This window comes from Cavia porcellus, unplaced genomic scaffold, assembly GCF_034190915.1.
Source record: "Cavia porcellus strain 051 isolate PalLab524CR breed Dunkin Hartley unplaced genomic scaffold, mCavPor4.1 scaffold_1, whole genome shotgun sequence".
Taxonomy (NCBI): Eukaryota; Metazoa; Chordata; class Mammalia; order Rodentia; family Caviidae; genus Cavia; species Cavia porcellus.
The window spans coordinates 120969141-120987308 of NW_026947484.1; the positions used below are offsets into that span (position 1 = coordinate 120969141).

An 18168-nucleotide genomic window follows, 5' to 3' on the forward strand; every position below is an offset into this window, starting at 1 on the left:
GTATATACATTGCATTGTCTTGCTAGTGTAAAAAACCGAAAGATTGGGGCTGGGGATTTAGCTCAGCGGCATAAAGCGCCTGCCTTGCAAGCAGGCGATCATGAGTTCAATCCCCAGTACTGATAAAAAAAAAAAAAAAAAAGAAAAGAAACTGAAAGACTAAATAAGATCCAAAATGTACAATATACAGTGTGAGAGTGGGGGAGGGACTCCTCAGAAGGAAAGGACAACTGGGATAGAGGAACAGAGAAAGGAAATAAGGGAAAAGAAAAGATGGATGTGGTGGCACATTCCTGTAAATCCCAGCACCTGGGAGGCTGAGGCAGGAGAATCATCAGCAAGTTTGAAACCAGCCTGGGCTACAAAGTGAGCTCAAGGCCAGCCTGAACTGCATAAACAGACCATGTCTCAAAAAGCCAAAAGAAAAAAAAGGAGATAGATAGAAAGCTGGATAGATAGATAGATAGATAGATAGATAGATAGATAGATAGAATATACACAAGATAGATAACTATATTACTAATCTCTATTAGTTCATCAAAAAGAATGGTTTGTGCTATTTGATCTTTTTTTCATGCCTATGACTTTAATCTGAGCAACTACTTTAAAGAAAACAATACACAATGTATTAACCATTGTTAATATCCTATTGTTTTGAAACTTTGTATCATTTTTATTTTAAAATGATTTTTATTTTAAAATAAAAATTTTTATTTTAAAATAAAGATTTTTATTTTAAAATAAAAATTTTAAAAATGAAAGCAGTTCCACCAACTGGGCATAGAGGCATGTGCTTATGGTCCCAGCTTCTGGGGACGGTGAGGAGTGAGGATCACCTGAGCCTAGGAATTTAAGAGCAGCCTGGGAAACACAGTGAAAAGCCATCTTAAAATCTAAAACAAAACAATTTCTTTTAATTTCCACCAACTCCCTTCCTGGGTTGGAAGTGGCCAGTTTACCCCCTCTGAATCCAAATATTTTGAACATATCTATGGAAAAATAGTCCTGGGTACTGAGGAAAAAACGGTTTTTACAATCAAAGGCTATATTTTAATAGAGCACACAATTCTAATGCAAAATATGACAAAAATAGAAATTTAGGTCAAATTCTCTAAAAAGACAAATTACAGATGGCCAGAAATATGCTCACTTCAGCAGAATATGTACTAAAATCGAATGGCCAAAAGAATTGGAAAAGAGTTAATAACTAAGCAGACTTTAGACAACAAAAGTTTTTATCAGGTTCTGATGGAGCTGGAGGCTGGGGAAGCTTTCTCACAGCTCTGAGGAAGGTGATCATACTTCCCCTGGGTGGAAAAGAGGAGTGCTCTCCTGGTGTGTCACACCCTTGTGCCAGTGCTGACTACAGAGCAGCTGAAAGTGAATCTTGCCCAAGGCCTTAGGGGGAGAAAGACCTACATTGCCACCATTCTGCTCTCCTCTCCAGCCACACCATCCAGGAAGGAAAAGGCAAGTGTGTTCTGGAGTTTCCCACTGAAGTACTGAAAAGGAGGGAGAGACGGCAACTTGGTGATCTGGTGAGATGAATTCCCTCCCCCCCCCCCTCAGCAAGGGGTTCCAGACAGTGCTGTGGGGTTGTGCAGTGTTCGCCTGGCACTAGCCTGCACCCTGAAGTTGCATGCCGCCGGGGTGCCCCTCACAGCCCACTGCAGAAGGGCTCCCTTTCAGGACCTTGCACTTGCCTTCTGATGCCAGCCCAGCCCAGCCCAGCCCATTTGGTTTTGGTATTCTTATCATGCTGGCCTCAAGCTTATCTATCTAAAATAGCATTTGTAGTCACTAAGTGGTATCTCCAGACTGTCTTGGGGGGAGGATGTGTTTTTTATTTTTCATTTTTTTTGTTTTTGGTATCAGAGATCAAACTCCCAACCTTGATCTTGCCAGACAAGCACTTATACCATTGAGCTAAATCCCCAGCCCCATCTCCAGACTTTTAAACTCCTCTGAGTTCTTTACACATGTTACAGGTTCCTAGATAGAAAGATCCTTGGGTGAATTTTTGTTTCTGTTTGCTTGCTTGTTTTTCCTTGGAAAACCCAGCTGTTGCATGTGATTTTTCCCTGCCTTATTGATCTGTTGAGGAAGAGTGAGGAGCTGTGTTCCAGGGACCAGGATGCTTGTTCTGGTCATGACAGGAATGGGACAGGCTCAGGACAGATTTCCTCATGAGTTGTACAAACACCAAGGTTAATCAAGACAAACACAGAAATGTGGCAGGCTGCTACTCAGGCAGTTCCCTACAGGAAGGAGAGCTTCCTTATGGGAAATCTAATCCTGAGAGTCTGTCTTTTCTTTTTGTCTTTCTTTATTTTTTTCTCTCTTTCTCTCTTTTTTTCCAGAGGTATGTAGTTCATGCAGAAAGGCATGCAGTACAGTTTAAATGCTTATGGGTATCTCAATATCTGTCCCCAAAATGTCACCTTTAGGTTGTATTTTACAAATTTGGGATTAATTTTAAGTGGAGGAGGATTTTTTTTAAAAGGTTGCCTTGTGTCTAATTCTTTAAATATAAGCTAAAGAATAAAAAGACAAGTTTTCGAACTATGTTACTCAGGCTAGCCTCAAACTTGCAGCCATCTTTCTCCCTCGGTCTCCCGAGCGCTGAGATTACAGGCATGCACTATTAAACTGGCAAACAATATTCTTTTAATTTCTGGCCTTTGCTTGTATAAAATGGTTATAAGATGAAGCTTAAGCATCCATGACATGCTACTGTTCTTGTCCTCTTTTCCACACTATCAAAAGATAATGGCTCTGAGGCTCCTGATTAGAGCACAGCAACTGGCTGGACAAGTAGGTGTGACCTGTCAATCAGGACACATGTGCAGAACAGTCCAAAAGCCCTGCCCCTAAGACCCATCAGAAAACACTATCTTCAATTCTCAAAAAAATTTAAGCAGATTTTTAACAGGACAGCCTAGACCTGACATGAGTCTAGAGAGTGGGAGATAAAATAGCAGGCCAGCCAGGCATGATAGCACACAGCTAGAATCCCAGCACTCAAGAGGCTGAGGCAGGAGAACTGCTGCAAATTCAAGGCCAGCCTGGGCTACAAAGTGAGTTCAAGGCCAATCTGAACTACACAGTGAGATCCTGTCTCAAAAAGAAAAGAAGAAAGAAAAAAGCAGCCATGGAGCTGGAGGCCACTGTTACTTCTTTCAGCAATGGTCCACCCAAAATGGTCCACCCATTGCTTTGCACGGTATATTTCCTTTGTTATCTTTAACCGACCTGCACTCACTATGCAGAGCATGTTTCTTTTCTTCTCTTTACATTTAATAAATATAAAACTTTGCTACCTTTTGCAATTGCTTTATCTAATTTTTGTTCAGCACAAGAACCTAAAAAGAATCTCTAGAAGGAGTCTCTCGAATCCCAGAACTCGGTAACAGTGCATCAGACAACAAAACTATCTTCCTTTGTCTCCTCTTTCAGTCAGGGTGAGATGCTTGGTTCTTGGCTAGGCAGGATCAACATCCATCCTCAGCCCAATTATAAGTTATAAGAAAATCACCCTTGGCCTTTCTGGTTCCCTTAAGAACAAATGATCAAAGTCTCGGAGGAGGAAATGCGTTAGGATAGAAGAAATTTTTAAAAAGGCGGGGGGGGGGGAACAATAAGGAAAATCCTAACTAAAAAAAATTATACTTTTAAGAAGACTGCCACTCCAGGCCACAAAGTTATCCAAAAGGATCCATATCAGCATTCTCTAGGTTTGTTGATAACTTTTTTTCTAGGCCCATAACACCCAAATTCCTTCCATAAATTAGTTTAGTTGACAAATAGAGGGAAGAAACCTATTCTTAAAATAAAGGGACAAATTGAGAGAATTTATAGGATGTTTTTGGCAAAACCTCTTACATAGTTTATCAAAACAAACAAACAAAAAATAGGTGGAGTTCACACCTTTTTCTAGTGGGTGAGCCATCTCTTTTCCCATAAACCAAGACAGAAGTTCCTACTGATTTATAAATTCCACAACCAAAAACAAATAAACATTGCCAGCTGTTACACCCTTAAGGGTGTAACACTCTCTTAAGGGTACACATTTTATTTCTTTGCGTGTGTACTTTCAAATTTCTACGAAATAAATCCCTTAATGACTCTTTAAAAAAGATTATAAACTCATGAAAATATGAGTGAAGAAAATCGTGTAGCACCAGAAAACAAGGGCATGCCAAAGAGCTAACGGAGATGCCTCAGAAGGCACAGGAGCCAGCTTGAAAGGGCTCCTGTTAGCCAAATATGGGTCAATAAAATCACCTAGAAGAAGAATGGCAGTAATGGACTACAGTGCAGTGGAAAAGGAATAATCCATAGTGTCACCCTGAAAGGAAAGGAGAGGTACCAAGAAAAGAAAGCTCTTTCACAAAAATATCAGCTAATAAATAAGCTACGAAACTACCATTTACAATCGCAAATGTTAACAAGTGATTCACACAAAAAGCATCAATAAATGCTAAAACTATTTGGCAACAGCTTCCTAGGGAGCAGACTATTCATACAAACTCAAAATATTATGCCATCTATTATTTATTAATTGCAATGAAAAAAGATATCCACATAATGGAGAAATATTAAAGGTGACAACTATGCACCTTTTGACATGATGCAGTGATTTGGAAACAACATCCAATACATTGTAACTGCGCCAAAATTCTTAATGTGAACTGTGTAAATTTGAGAACATTCCCCAAAACCACTGGCCAAACAAAAAAAAAAGAAAATTAAGAAAAAGGTAGGGTAACTGTTCTAAAGCAAAAAAAGATCAACAAGATATACTAGCTAAATGCACTGACAACTGCTCTTGAATCAAAATTCAGACAAAATAAAAAACAGGCACAGTGGTGCTCACCTACACTCCCAGCACTCACGGGGCTGAGGCAGTTAGGAGGCTGAGGTGGGGGATCACGGTGAGCTCGAGGCCATCCCAGGGCACATAGTGAGTTCAAGGCCAGCCTGAATTACACAGTGAGACCTTGTCTCAGAAAACCCAGGATGGAAAAAAACAACTACCCCCAGCTGGGCATGGTGACACACTCCTGTAATCTAGGAACTTCAGAGCATCAGGCAGGAGGATCTCCACAAGTTCAAGGCCAGCTGAGCTACACAGTGAGTTGGAGGCCAGCCTGAAGTACACAGCAGGCAATGACACCCACCTCCTTTAAAAAAAGAAAAAAAAAATTATACAGGAACTTTATTGGGACAACTGGGTAAACTGGAATACAAACTAAATACTGCATAAAATTACATGTCATTACTAAATTTTCTCAGTGGATAAAGATATTGGGATCATTAGAGAAAAAAGTCTTTGTTTTTAGGGAAGAGATGCTGAAAACTTTAAGGATGAAATATTCTGATATCCACAACTTGATTTCAAATAATTTAGTGGAAGAAATGAGTACTCACATACACCAAATAAACCAAGACAGATATAGATAGACTAGAAAGATAAAGTGGCATATTTGGATGAAGCCTTATGGGTGTTCACTCCACTATTCTCCCCACAACTGTCCAAATGTAAAACTTTTTAAAATGAAAGTTTGGAGATTACAAGAAGGACCTGACAAAGCCGGGCATAGTGGCACACACCTGTAATCCCAGCACTTGGGGGCTGAGGCAGAGGATAGTTGCAAAATCTAGACCAGTGTGGGCTACAAATGAGCTCAAGGTCAGCCTGAACTGCACTGCAAGACCCTGTCTCAAAAAAAGACAAAGAAAAAAAAAAGAATCTGACAAGTGAATGAGACAAATCTAAGTCATGATCAAAATTTCTCTAAAAACAAGGAAAGATAATGGCAGGCAGCAATAAGTGACCCATTCCAAAAATTATCTGGAACTGTGTCTGACAAGACACAAGCTGCTTTCTTTAATTCTTGTTTTTGATCCCCAAGAAGGAGGACCACTGGGAAATACCAGGAGGGGAAATAAGTTCAGTTTGATAAATATTGATTTGTGTTGTCTAGGATCACTTATCTGGAAAAGATCAATCAGCAACTGTAACCTACAATCTAGGATCCAAGAGCAGTCAGTACTGGGATATCCTAGAATTTGGCCATTGACTTTATATCTGGAACCATATGACACAGTGCAAGCATGATACAAAGTACGGATTTAGTCTTCATTCCTTTCTCCTGGCATACAACGCCTAAAATCTTTAGAGTCTTCAGTCACTCTGGCACAAAGGTAGATACAAAATTAGAGGGTTGGGCTTTGAACCGCACTCCCCAACATCTGAGAAGGAAAGATGTTCAACAGTCAAAGATTTCATCCATCATGCCTATATGAAACCTCCATAAAAACCTAACAGGACAGGGTTCAGAGAGCTTCTGGACAGCTGTCTGTGTGAAGGTTCCTGGAAGCTCCACTCCCCACCCTTCTCCCAGCCCCTCACCACGTGCATCTTTTTACTAAATATTGCATAAAATTATGTTATCTGTAACATCATTTATAACAAACATATTCTCCAAATAGCTCCGGCAAATTTGTCAAACTCTTAGAGAGGTGTTGGGAACCCCAGTCCACAGCTCATGAAGTCAGAAACACAGGTAAAATGACCTGGGGCTTGTGGTCACCACCCAAAATGAGGGGAGGGGCAGTGTTGGGGATTGAGCCTTCAACCTGTGAAATTTAACACCATCTCTGGGTATGTGATATCTGCACTGAACTGAATTAGAAGACATCCAGCTGGTATCCACTGAAGACTGCCTGCTTGCTAGAACCCTTTGTGGGGTCACAGAAGTGATCTATGTTCTGAGTACAAAGTGAGAGGAACTACACGGGAGTATATATTCTTCAGGTAAAGAAGGAGCTAACCAATCTGTATGTTTGACACACTATTATTTAATAAAATATCTCAGATAACAAAGATACATGTACTTTTGAGATTCAATCAAACATTCAGAAATTAGCCAGCCACTTGTTAGCAAAAGTATGGAAATTTAAACTTTTCATTGATTTTTGTGAAAAGATCTAATACCAAAACAGTTGTTATCATAAATTTACAAGCCAGTTTGGGGGATTGTTTTGTTTTGTTTGCTTGAACTTGCTATGTAGCCTAGACTGACCTCAAACTCAGATTCCTCCTGTCTCAGCCTCCTCCGTGCTGGGATTATAGGTGTGCACCATCAGCCTGGCTACAAGCCAAATTTTTAAAAGGTATAATTTATGTTCTCTAACCTGTATTCATAATATCAGGTGCCTTTGGTATTTAAATCTATATCATCTACTCAAAAAATATAGGAGGTCATAAAAATTTCCTTAAAAATTTAAAGATAACTACCCAAAATAGAAATAAACCACTTTAAAATATATTTTGAGTGTGATTCGTTTCCACCAATTTAGGCACAGGTGTACAGATGATTTTAATCATTAAACGAGATTACTATGTAAATCAACTACACCTGCATAATTATATCTTTTTTTGTAAACATTTTTGATGAGTCCTACGCTAGACACAGATAAGATTGCTAAGTAAGATAAACATATCTTGAATTACAGATAAGTGCTTTTGTGCCATCTATGCCTACAATTTAGAACAGAAATAACCAGCCTACTAGCTATCCATTTCCCACACTTGACACAATGATGTCCTTCCCTCTTCGCTTACACACTTTATGTGACCAGTAAAAAGAAATGTCCCAGTACATTATATAGCATGAATTTGGGCTACAAAGTGACTGGAATGAGTTTTTGTTTTAACTGACTCAAGTATAAATCCAAATGGGCACGGCACCTCAGAGATGAACCCTAACGAAATCAGATGTTTATTCAACAATTTTAATCCTTTTTGGACTCATTATCGGAATTTCTTTCATAGTCAATCCTATCACATTCACCCACACACTACCTTTTGTTAAAGCTTGGTTTTTTACCCACCTTTATGGTTCAAAATTGATTCATTTTGCCAATGCTGAGAATACCCAGAATAGGCATCAGGTCTGATAGCAATTACGAAGGCAAATAAAGAAAATGTCTTGAACAAGTACAGCATTATTTTCCATTAAAAACTTCTATAAAAGCAACTTGGAAGGGAAAAGACTTGGTTTTTTTTGTACTGAGGATCAAACTCTTGACCTCACGCTTGACAGGCAGGAGTTTACCCCACTGAGCTAAATGCCCAGTCCTTTCTTTTATTCTTTTCCGTACAGGGGACTGAACTCATGCCCTCATGCTTGCCAGAGAGGCGCTTAAGCTGCTGAACTATATCCCCAGCCCCTTATTTTTTAAGCCACATGACATAAGTTGTATCCCACAGATGTAAGGTATAGCTGTTGCTTCACGAAAGGAGAGTGAGATCACTCTAGAGCTGTTCAGTAACCTGAGTCATACATGTAAACTGAGACATCATCTCCCTACAAAGGTACATCTGGCTTCCAAAGACAGAGCACCAGGGCAAATATGATTAGACCACACTTTTAGAAAAAGCTTAAATTATCAGAGCCATCTCAGAGTCCCTCATCAGTTTTTGAAATATGATCCCCTAAAGAAGTAGGCGAGGTTAAGTTTAAATACTGATTAGGGGAAAAAATTCTTAAAAGGTCCTCTGCCTTCACTAAAACGGGAACAAGGAACTTTCCCATTGGCCACCAACCCCCACCACCACCACCACACGCTCCCAGCACTGCTTGCACTGGACATACACTTGTCCTGACTACAAGACCCTTCTTACTTCTCCCTGAGAAATCAGGGTCTCCATGCAGCACGGCTCCTCCACACCATGGCACGAGGCTGCCACCTACAGAACCACTGAATCCATCCAGCATCGCTCAGGGAGACACAAAATCTGCAGGAGCAAATGCTGCCTGCTGCAGATCAGGCACGGACTGCGCTTCAGCTGCACGCACAGGTGTGATTCTCTGGGAGGGAAACACACTGATGTCTACTACAACAGGGCCACCAAGAGCAGGAACATACACTTCTGCTCTCCCACACATGTGAACAACTATGGTTTGAAAAGGATCACAACATGATGTCTTACGCACAGCAAATTTAACCGTGCTTCCGGCTTTACCACCAAAAGCAGACAGAAAGTGGCAAATCTACTGGACATAAGATGGTCTTTCCATCTGTCCGTAGGACAGCCTGTGCTTAGAGGAACATAATTGCCTGACTGGTAAAATTAAAATTAGGAAACACAGTCATTTAACTCTGAATCTGTTCTAAATTAGTTTTTCTTCTCCCATCCCACCATCAAGTACGGTAATTTTACTCTGGAAGAAACAGCTAATCTACTATTGATTAGAGCTCCCTCCACTGCTGCTTCTTTGATTACTATAAACATAAGCAAGGGCACAAACCATCCATCGGTCACGAGACAGTGCGAAGGATAGGTAGCCTTCACCAGGACCACTCATTTCCACCATCACCGACTGGTCATCTCTCCTGAAGGACAGGAAGACACAGGCCTGCTCTTTCTCTGGGTCACAGTTCAGAGGACTCCTGATACAAAACTTCTTTTTCCCACAGTCTGAGGCACTGAACTAGAAAAATGAACAAGAGAAAAAAACCTTCATTATCAAACAAGCAGTTCACTGTCAGCCACAAAAGAGCCACAATCTTCAATGACAGACTTTAATGAGAAAACCGTTTCATCATAAGGGTTTAAAGAAAAGAACAGAAGACATTCCAAATTAGAAGTGCTCACAGCAGTAGTTAGGTTGTGAACTTTTGAACTTAATTAATTTTAATTACAATTTAGAAAATTTTTTCCTCATTGGCCTGCAGTGATACAAGGCCATTAAAAGTCCTTTTAATACACAAAGCATTTCACATTATGCATATTCCAGAACATATCTGGAAAAAAAGTTTTTTTGAGAAATTTCTTGGGGATTATGTCCATATTAACAATCCTGCCTAATAGGTAGCCTCTAGTTTTCAAAATGGGAGTTTTAAAAGCAAACAAATCCTTGGCAGACTTTTATACTTAGATTTTGGATTCTGCTTTTACAATTTGGGTTCAAATTTGATACTAAAGTAACACAAGAAAAAAGTTAACCTGGTAAATATCACCATTCCCAAGAGCAGTAATAATTTAATGAGGGGAGGAACAGGCAATGATCTACAACGATTTAATTCAGAGTTTCTTATTATGCTTACAAGAGAAAGAGTCTCAAAAACATGCTCTACAATTTGGCAGAGCAAGCAAGCAGAGTTTGTTGGAACCAGATGCAAAAGTACATTTGAAAAGAAAGCTACACATTAACTTTATGTAACTGGATTTCATGGAAATGTAGCAACTAATCCTAGCAGGGTGAAGCAAACAAGTCACTAGGAGATAGGTGACGTATAACCTTGGTCTCTCCTCCCCCTTGCTCCATCACATTTTCCAAAGATCTTTGGAAATATCCAAAGATATCAAGGTAGAGGGACTTTCTAGGGTCCCTCTACCTATATACAAGAAGGAAACTGAACAAAATAGACCCCAAGATCTCTTTTAGCTCTAAATAAATGCTACAATCCTATGACTCTGAACAAAACTCCCTATCATCAGAATCACAAACTTGGCACAGAGACATGGTAAAAGCTCCAACAAAAACAAAGGTCGTTTATTAACTACATGGAAAGACAAAAACACTGTCAACAGATTCCTACTAGGCAGCCCCTAAATAAATATTTAAATAAAAGCATTTAACTATAATAAACAGTTAAATAGAAGCTATTCAATAAAATGCACTAAGACTAAAGTGAGAACTAGTACAAAATAAGAGATACAATTGTATAGTCAATAAAAGTGCAACATTCATACTAACATAACCAAATTCATGTCCATATATATATATTTAAAAATGCAGACAAGAAGGAAAGTGAAGTAAGACTAATGTTACATAGAAGGAAAAAACTTTAGGTCATCTACATGAGAATGACAATTTAAAAAGGACTACATAAGAAAAGGAACTTGGGTCTGGGGATTTAGCTCAGCGGCATAAGTGCCTGCCTTGCAAGCAGGCAGTCGTGAGTTCGATCCCCGGTACCAATAAAAAGACAAAAAAAAAAAAAAAGAAAAGGAACTTATGTTTACTAAATATTAAGTGCAAAGCATAGAAAAATATTCATTATTTTAATTCTCACAGTGATACTAACAGCTAGATATTATTGTTCCTCATAAGTGAAAAAACTGAGACTGAAAATTGAGTTTTCCCTAAAGATCCACAGGAAGAAGACAAGTCAGTATTTAGGTCCAAAAGAGTTCTTTAAACTGTTACCGCTTGTCTCAAGACACTCTCACAGCCACTTCTGAACCAGTCTAACTTACCAGAATTTCCCTTACTGAAATGCCTCTTCCTAGTGTTTTTAATATGCACTACGCTTTCCAAGATTGTGCAATCATAATTTTTTGAATCAGAAGGCCTAAATGGAATTCCTGCTGAGGAGCTTACAAGAGATTTTCTGTCACTCAACATACAGGACTCTCTACTACTCTTTGACCTCTCAAAAGATCTAAGAGTTATATCACCACTTCAAGAATCCCCTCCAAGGGCCGGGGATATAGCTTGGTGGCAGTGGCATAAGTGCCTGCCTGGCAAGCACAAGGTCCTGAGTTTGATTCCCCACACCAAAAGAAAGAAAGAAGAAAGAAAGAAAGAAAGAAAGAAAGAAAGAAAGAAAGAAAGAAAGAAAGAAAGAAACTCCTCCAAATCTTGTATCAATTCAGCTTAAGCTCCCTCTTCTGTCTGATACTTAGCCACGAGGAAAGAAGGGAGGGGGGAAAGAGGGACTTCCTCAAATTTATTTCCAAATGGAAATATATTCACTGCTAATATAGACTACATGTGAATATTATAACCACAACTTGAACATGCATTTCCTTTTTCTAACCTATAAAGTATAATATTCCTACCAAAAACACAAACTTGCTACCACAACCAAATACAACTACTTCTCTAATATGCACTTTACCAAGCATAGAACAACAATTTCCAAAAACGCCATTAGTTAAGATGGCATGTGAAGACTTACTGGTTTGGTTAAGTGGGAGACTGTAGGTGATGCTGAGGATGGGGCTGTTGTAGCTTTAGGTGTTGTAAAGGGAAGTGCGTTTGGTTGTGAAATTATCTGACTAGGAATCTTCACCCAGTAGATTTTATACTTCTCAACCACTGTGGCTCTGAAAGGAATCATAGTGAGATTAGACAAAACCCTAACTGTGGCCCATCGTCATAAAATCAAACTGCTAAAAGAAAAAAAAGGTAGGAGAGGTGAATTAGGAATACACAACTTCTCTGCAACGAATCTCTAATGACTGTCTTCCATCCTATCACTGTACGAACTGTTATTCCTCTCTGCTTTGGTCCCTCTCTTTTCTGTTCTTTGGACATATTAACAGCATCCATGAATGTCAGATTCAGTGGCTAAATGACACTGATTGCTTCCTTTGATGCGTAAAGAATGTACTACTGCTGATTTTATAGTGCAGTAGTCACATCCTTCCAAAAGGAGGATATGGCATGCAGCTACAGCAGTTGCTCAAAAGAGGCTGCAAAGAAACTGTCAGTTCTCAGCGGGTCACAGTCCATCTATCATGCTCCACCTAACACAGAGATATAAAATCGTTGCTTGACCTGGGCAACTGTGTACAAAGTTAAGCAGAAAACTGAAACATGTCAAGGATAGCAACATTGCCCAGGGTTTTAGCTCAGCGACGTAAGTGTCTGCTTGACAAACGTGACATTGTGAGTTTGATCCCCGGCACACACACACACAAAAAAAAGATAGCGACATTTCCTTGAAATATATGTCCATAATACCCTCAGGAATTATTACACAGCTTTATGACATTCTATTTCTCCTGTACAGAGGAAGAAGGGAAAAGTACCTTTTAATTCTTCTGAATTACATAAATTCTTAGTGGCATTCAGGTTATTTTCCTAACACCCTAATCTGCAAGTTGTAACAATGCAAAAAAGTCATTCAAATTTCAGAACTACTTTATTCTTCTCTTCTTCTTCTTTTTCTTCTTCCTCTTCCTCTTCCTCCTCCTCTTCTGCTTCTTGTAGATAGGATTATGCAGTTCATGCTGACCTTGAACTCACTTTGTAGCCCAGGCTGGCCTCACACTCACAGCAATCTTCCCTAACTCTGCCTCCTGAATGCCGGGGTTACGCGTGCACCAGCACACCTGGCCTATTCGTATTTTCATACTGGCCTCAACTATCAGCTGATGGTTTTATGAGTTTTAGGGTAATAAAATACTTCACTCACTCTCAGCAAATGTCAATTAAATTCCCACTGTGTAGGAAGTGCTAGGCTAGGCCCCTTGGTGAAACAAGCTAGCAAAACACAAAACAAACTCTTATTGGTAAGCTGGTGTCATTACTCTGCCAAAAGTCTTCCAGATAGATCACAGATTTCCAAAAGCATACAAAATGGTACACACCATTATGGTTGTAATTATATTAATAACAAAGATATAAACCCTCCTACTCACAGAAATCTTACGTGATTCGGAGCACTGCTTGGAGCCTTCCAATAAACTTTAATTTCTGCTTTTTTGGATGAACTTGTGTGACTCACAGCTGAGCCCTGAAATAAAATGGAAAAAAACTACCATTCATTTAATCAACAGCTCAGCAAAGCTGGAACGGCTATCATTTTGCAAAACAGGACACAGTTGCATGGCCATGTATTCTGATAAAGACAATTTTATCTAGCACAAGAATTCAGATGCTCAGTACATACATGTGGACTGGGTGACAATATATCAGCAGTTAACTCTGAGTAAATTAGAGACATCAGAAAATAAGAACTGAGTGTTTATACTATTAGAGCTAGTTCATTATTTCATTTACACTATAAATTTATTTCTTCCATTTTATAGATACAAATAAAATGCAGATGATGCCTCAAAAGAAAAAAAGGAAAGCTCCCTGCTTCCAAAGATGCAGCAGCATGTTTCAGTAATTCCTTTCCTTTCAGCAATTTCTTTCACCTGGCAAACTCCTTCGCGGCCTTCCAAGCCTGGTCTAGAGACCATCTCCAAGAAACTCTCCCAGGTCCTCCGGCCCTGGGTGTGGGCCTTCTGCAGCACTCCCCACACACCTGTGTACACACTGACCTACCCCACTGGGCTACTTGGGTCCTGGCTCCACGTGGTCTACTTTCAGGTCATACTTCCTATGTCCACGTGTCACATTGAATGTAAGGGTATGAGTTCTTCGAAGAAGAAGAAGAAGTCTTGCTTGTCAGCATCTCCTTTGTTCCCAGTAAAATGTTTATTAAATGAGTGAACAACACAAATTAGGCCTATGTCCCATACTAGAACTCTAGTTTCAACATTGAAACTCTTTAAAAATCGATATTGTAGCAGTTAATCTGATCTAAAATGTCACAAACTCTTGAGGTCTTTACCTTACCTTTCCTAGAATAATAAAGTGAAAAAAATGTTTCAAGTAAATTAAAGAAAAAAATGTGATCACCATGAATCTGTTGAAATGTCTGTCATGCCTGGGTAATGTTTCTGTAATAACACATTTCACTTTTCATAGTGAAAACCTCCAAGAAAGCTGACAGAAAATTACTCACGAGCTAAACACAAACCTGTATATTCTCACAAGTCAGAAGCTGGGATGCCCAACTGTCATTCAGCATGAAGGAGCCAACAGGAGGACCATCCAAATTCTCAGCATCACGAGCTTCTAGAAGAAAGCCTTTAAAAGGTGGTCCTGATAAAGTGACTACAAAACAGATAAAAAGACAAATTAATGGACTCAGTAATTCCCAAAAAGGAATGTTTACAGTCGGTACATCACAGTTAAAATCAGGTACCTGTGTGCAAAACCACTCAGGAAAAAAAAAAAAAAAAAAAGAACAGAAATCATTTCATAGGCAAAAAATCTCTGACTTGTGTTCAGGACATTCATTAAACCTAACCCCAAGGGGAAAACATAGGTAACAGCCAATGGACATTGTAGGGCTAACTTGGTTTGGAAAATGCTAGATGACATTAAATACCTGTTTCTTTACTGCCCATCCCCTGATGTCTTTAATAGTCTACCAAGCAATGTGAAACTCTAAGAGATACATTTTATATAATGGAATGTTCTTCACTTCATTCTCCATGTACCTTTTTTGCTAAAGAATACTTATTAATGTTTTGCACTTCTAGAACTGCAGAAAAAGAATTTGCAAACTGATGTTAAGATACTTTTTTTCTTCTTGGTAGTACTACAGATCAAACCCAAGGGTGCTCTACCACTAAGCTACAACTCCAGGCCACTTTTTGTATACTTTGAGACAGGCTCTTATTAAATTATCTAAACCAAACTTGAACTTGAGAGCCTCTGGCTCTACCTTTCTAAAACACTGGGATTACAGGCATTTATGCCACTGCACCAACTTTAATAAACATTTTTAACAGTTTACCTACATTTGTCAAAAGAACTAGGGAAATAGTATTTCTAGGAAAGCAAAGGTTTATTATCTTTTAAACAAGATAAACTGAGGGCTGGGGATATAGCTCAGCTGCATAAGTGCCTGCTTGGCAAGCACAATGTCATGAGTTTTGTTCCTGGCACAAAAATAAATAAAAAGTAAAAATAAAATAAATTTATTTTCTCTTCTAAGTTACTAACACTACTAATAAATATACACTAAACAATGATAAAAAATTATTCTAAAACTATTCTAATAGAGAGTAGATATACTATATAAATATTATGGTCATCTTTAGTAAACAAAAAATGAGTACAATATTACAAAATCTTACAAAAACAATAATAAAAAACAGATTAAAATGAAACAATCCAAATCCAGTAATAAAAATGCAATAAACAGTAGAAGTATGGAACTCATAATGGAAATATTCCAGCACAATACCTTCAATGTGATCTCCGGGTCTGAATGTTGTCTGATTCACTGCCACACGGTGAGTTGGGTCAGACTGTGGCCTATGACCGTGTTCAGGGATCATTCGATGGCATGACTTTGTTACTTTTCCATTGGGGTAACTGACCACCAAACTAACACGCAACAGAAATACGAAGGCACCAAGGGTAAATCCTGGAACCGCCACCATCTCAAAAAGAAGATTAATAGTGTATTATTTTCAGATCTAATTAAAATAAACATAACAGCTTTCAGAACATAGAACAGTAATTCTAGGTAACTACTTGCTTTCAATGCTCAGCTACCCATATACCCAAAACACAAAATAAAAAGAAAGTGATGCATGAAGTCTGACCTATTGCCAAGTAACAACTGACACTTGGAACAAATCACTTAAATCTCCACTTCCTTCCCTGGAAAATGAGGAAAGGACACTAAGACCTTCCTTTCAAAGTTTTTTTTTTTTTAATTAAACAAAGATACAGCCCCAGAGTCTGACACAAAAGATAATAAAAGATAGCTCTCATTAGTATGATGGGGAAATAATAAAACTATCCAATATAAACATTTTGGCAGGGATGTGTTACAGGGCTCTACTGATTGTGAGGTCTTCAGACACCAGGTCACCAGGTCCCCCTCCAGGCCCCATTCCCAGATCTCAAACCTGACCTAGAGTAGCATATTGGTTCCCCCAGTTCTTAGGCCTTAGAACTCAGACTGCAGTATGCCACCAACTCTCCTGCCTCTCCAGCTTGCAGACAGCAAACTGTGGGACTTCTCAGCTTTCGTGATCACATGAGCTAATTATCATAAGAAAACATAATATCTTTGCAATATATACATATATATTATATATATATATATATATATATATATATATATAATTCTATTTGGTTCTGTTACTCTGAAGTACCCTGATACACTATGTCACTTTCTTCTTCTTTTCTTACTTTTTTTTAGTTAATACACATGAATTGTACGTACTAATAGGATCCACTGTGGCATTTCCGTACATGCATACAGTGTGCATTCATCATATTTATCCATCCTTCTTCCTCACTATCCACCTCACTTCCCCTACTGGCACCTTTCCCAGTACCTAGTAATCACTATTCAACTTTCAAGTGGTCCCTTTTTCTTTTTTAAAGTTTTCACATGTGAGAGATAACATGCAGTAGCTGTCTTTCTTGTCTGGCTTATTTTATTGAATGACAGTCCTCCAGTTCCATTCATTTTACTACACATGACAAGATGTCACTCTTCTTTATGACTTAATAATGCTGTTTGGCTTACACAGAGCACTATATTTTATTTATCCATTCATCAGTTGATGGGCTTAGCTATCATAAATAGTGTCATGATAAACACAGATGGGTAAGTATGTCTTTTGTATGATGACTTCTTTTCCTTTGGATGTATACCCAGGAGTAACAATAACTGAATCAAATTCTGATTATATTTCCATCAACAGGGTATGAATATTCTTTTTTTCTCCACATCTTCACCAGCATTTTTTTGTTTGTTTTATTGCTGTTTTTGCATTTTTTTAAAAGAGCATTTTTATTGGAGTAACATTGTAATTTTGATTTGTCTTCCCCTGATTACTAATGAGAGTATCAAACATTTTTTCATAGTTATTAGCTACTTGTATTTCTTTTGTGAAGTGTCTATTTCTATCAGGTGCCCCTTTTTTAACTGAACTACTTCCGTTTTTGTTGTTGTTGTGGTTATTATTTTCTTTATTTCTGGATGTTAAAGAAAAAGTAGCTATATTAATTTTAATAGAGCAGACTTTAAATGAGGGAAGGTTCAGAGATAGAGCTTTACATAATTATGAGGTTAGTCCCCCATGAAGACCTAAAATCTTGAAAGAATATACACCAAACAACACAGCGTCAAAACATATCAAGCACAAACTAATAGAAATACAAGTAAAACGAGATGATTCACTATTATAGTAGGAGAAACTTCAATACTCTTCTGCCAGAAATAAACTCAGCAGGCAGAAAATCCATCAAGGACAATCAATAAGGACAAAGATGAATTCAACAACACCACCAGCCAACAGAATATAATGAACACCTATAGACAACTTTATATAATAATCTGAAGAATACATATTCTTCACAAGCTCACATGGAATTGTCACCAAGATGGACCATACTCTCAGCCATAAAACACACCTTAAGTTTTAAAAATAGAAATCAACAATATCTGCTCTCAGACCACAATGGAATTAACATTGGAAACCGGTAACAAAAAAGTAGAATTCTATAGCATTACACTATTTGTAAACAAACTCCACACTGAACCACAGTTGAATCA

The 18168-nt window shown here is 38.4% G+C and overlaps 1 protein-coding gene across 1 annotated transcript in view; it reads right to left on the reverse strand.

The window, feature by feature from the left end:
- Frrs1 (ferric chelate reductase 1) overlaps positions 1-18168 on the reverse strand; it is a 53742-nt gene that overhangs the window by 25146 nt on the left and 10428 nt on the right. The window contains exons 2-6 of the mRNA XM_003478959.4: positions 15835-16033; positions 14557-14693; positions 13448-13542; positions 11980-12127; positions 9321-9503 (exon numbers count right to left, since the gene is read on the reverse strand). Coding sequence (XP_003479007.1) covers positions 9321-9503; positions 11980-12127; positions 13448-13542; positions 14557-14693; positions 15835-16033 — 762 coding nt within the window. The remainder of the gene's footprint in view (positions 1-9320; positions 9504-11979; positions 12128-13447; positions 13543-14556; positions 14694-15834; positions 16034-18168) is intronic.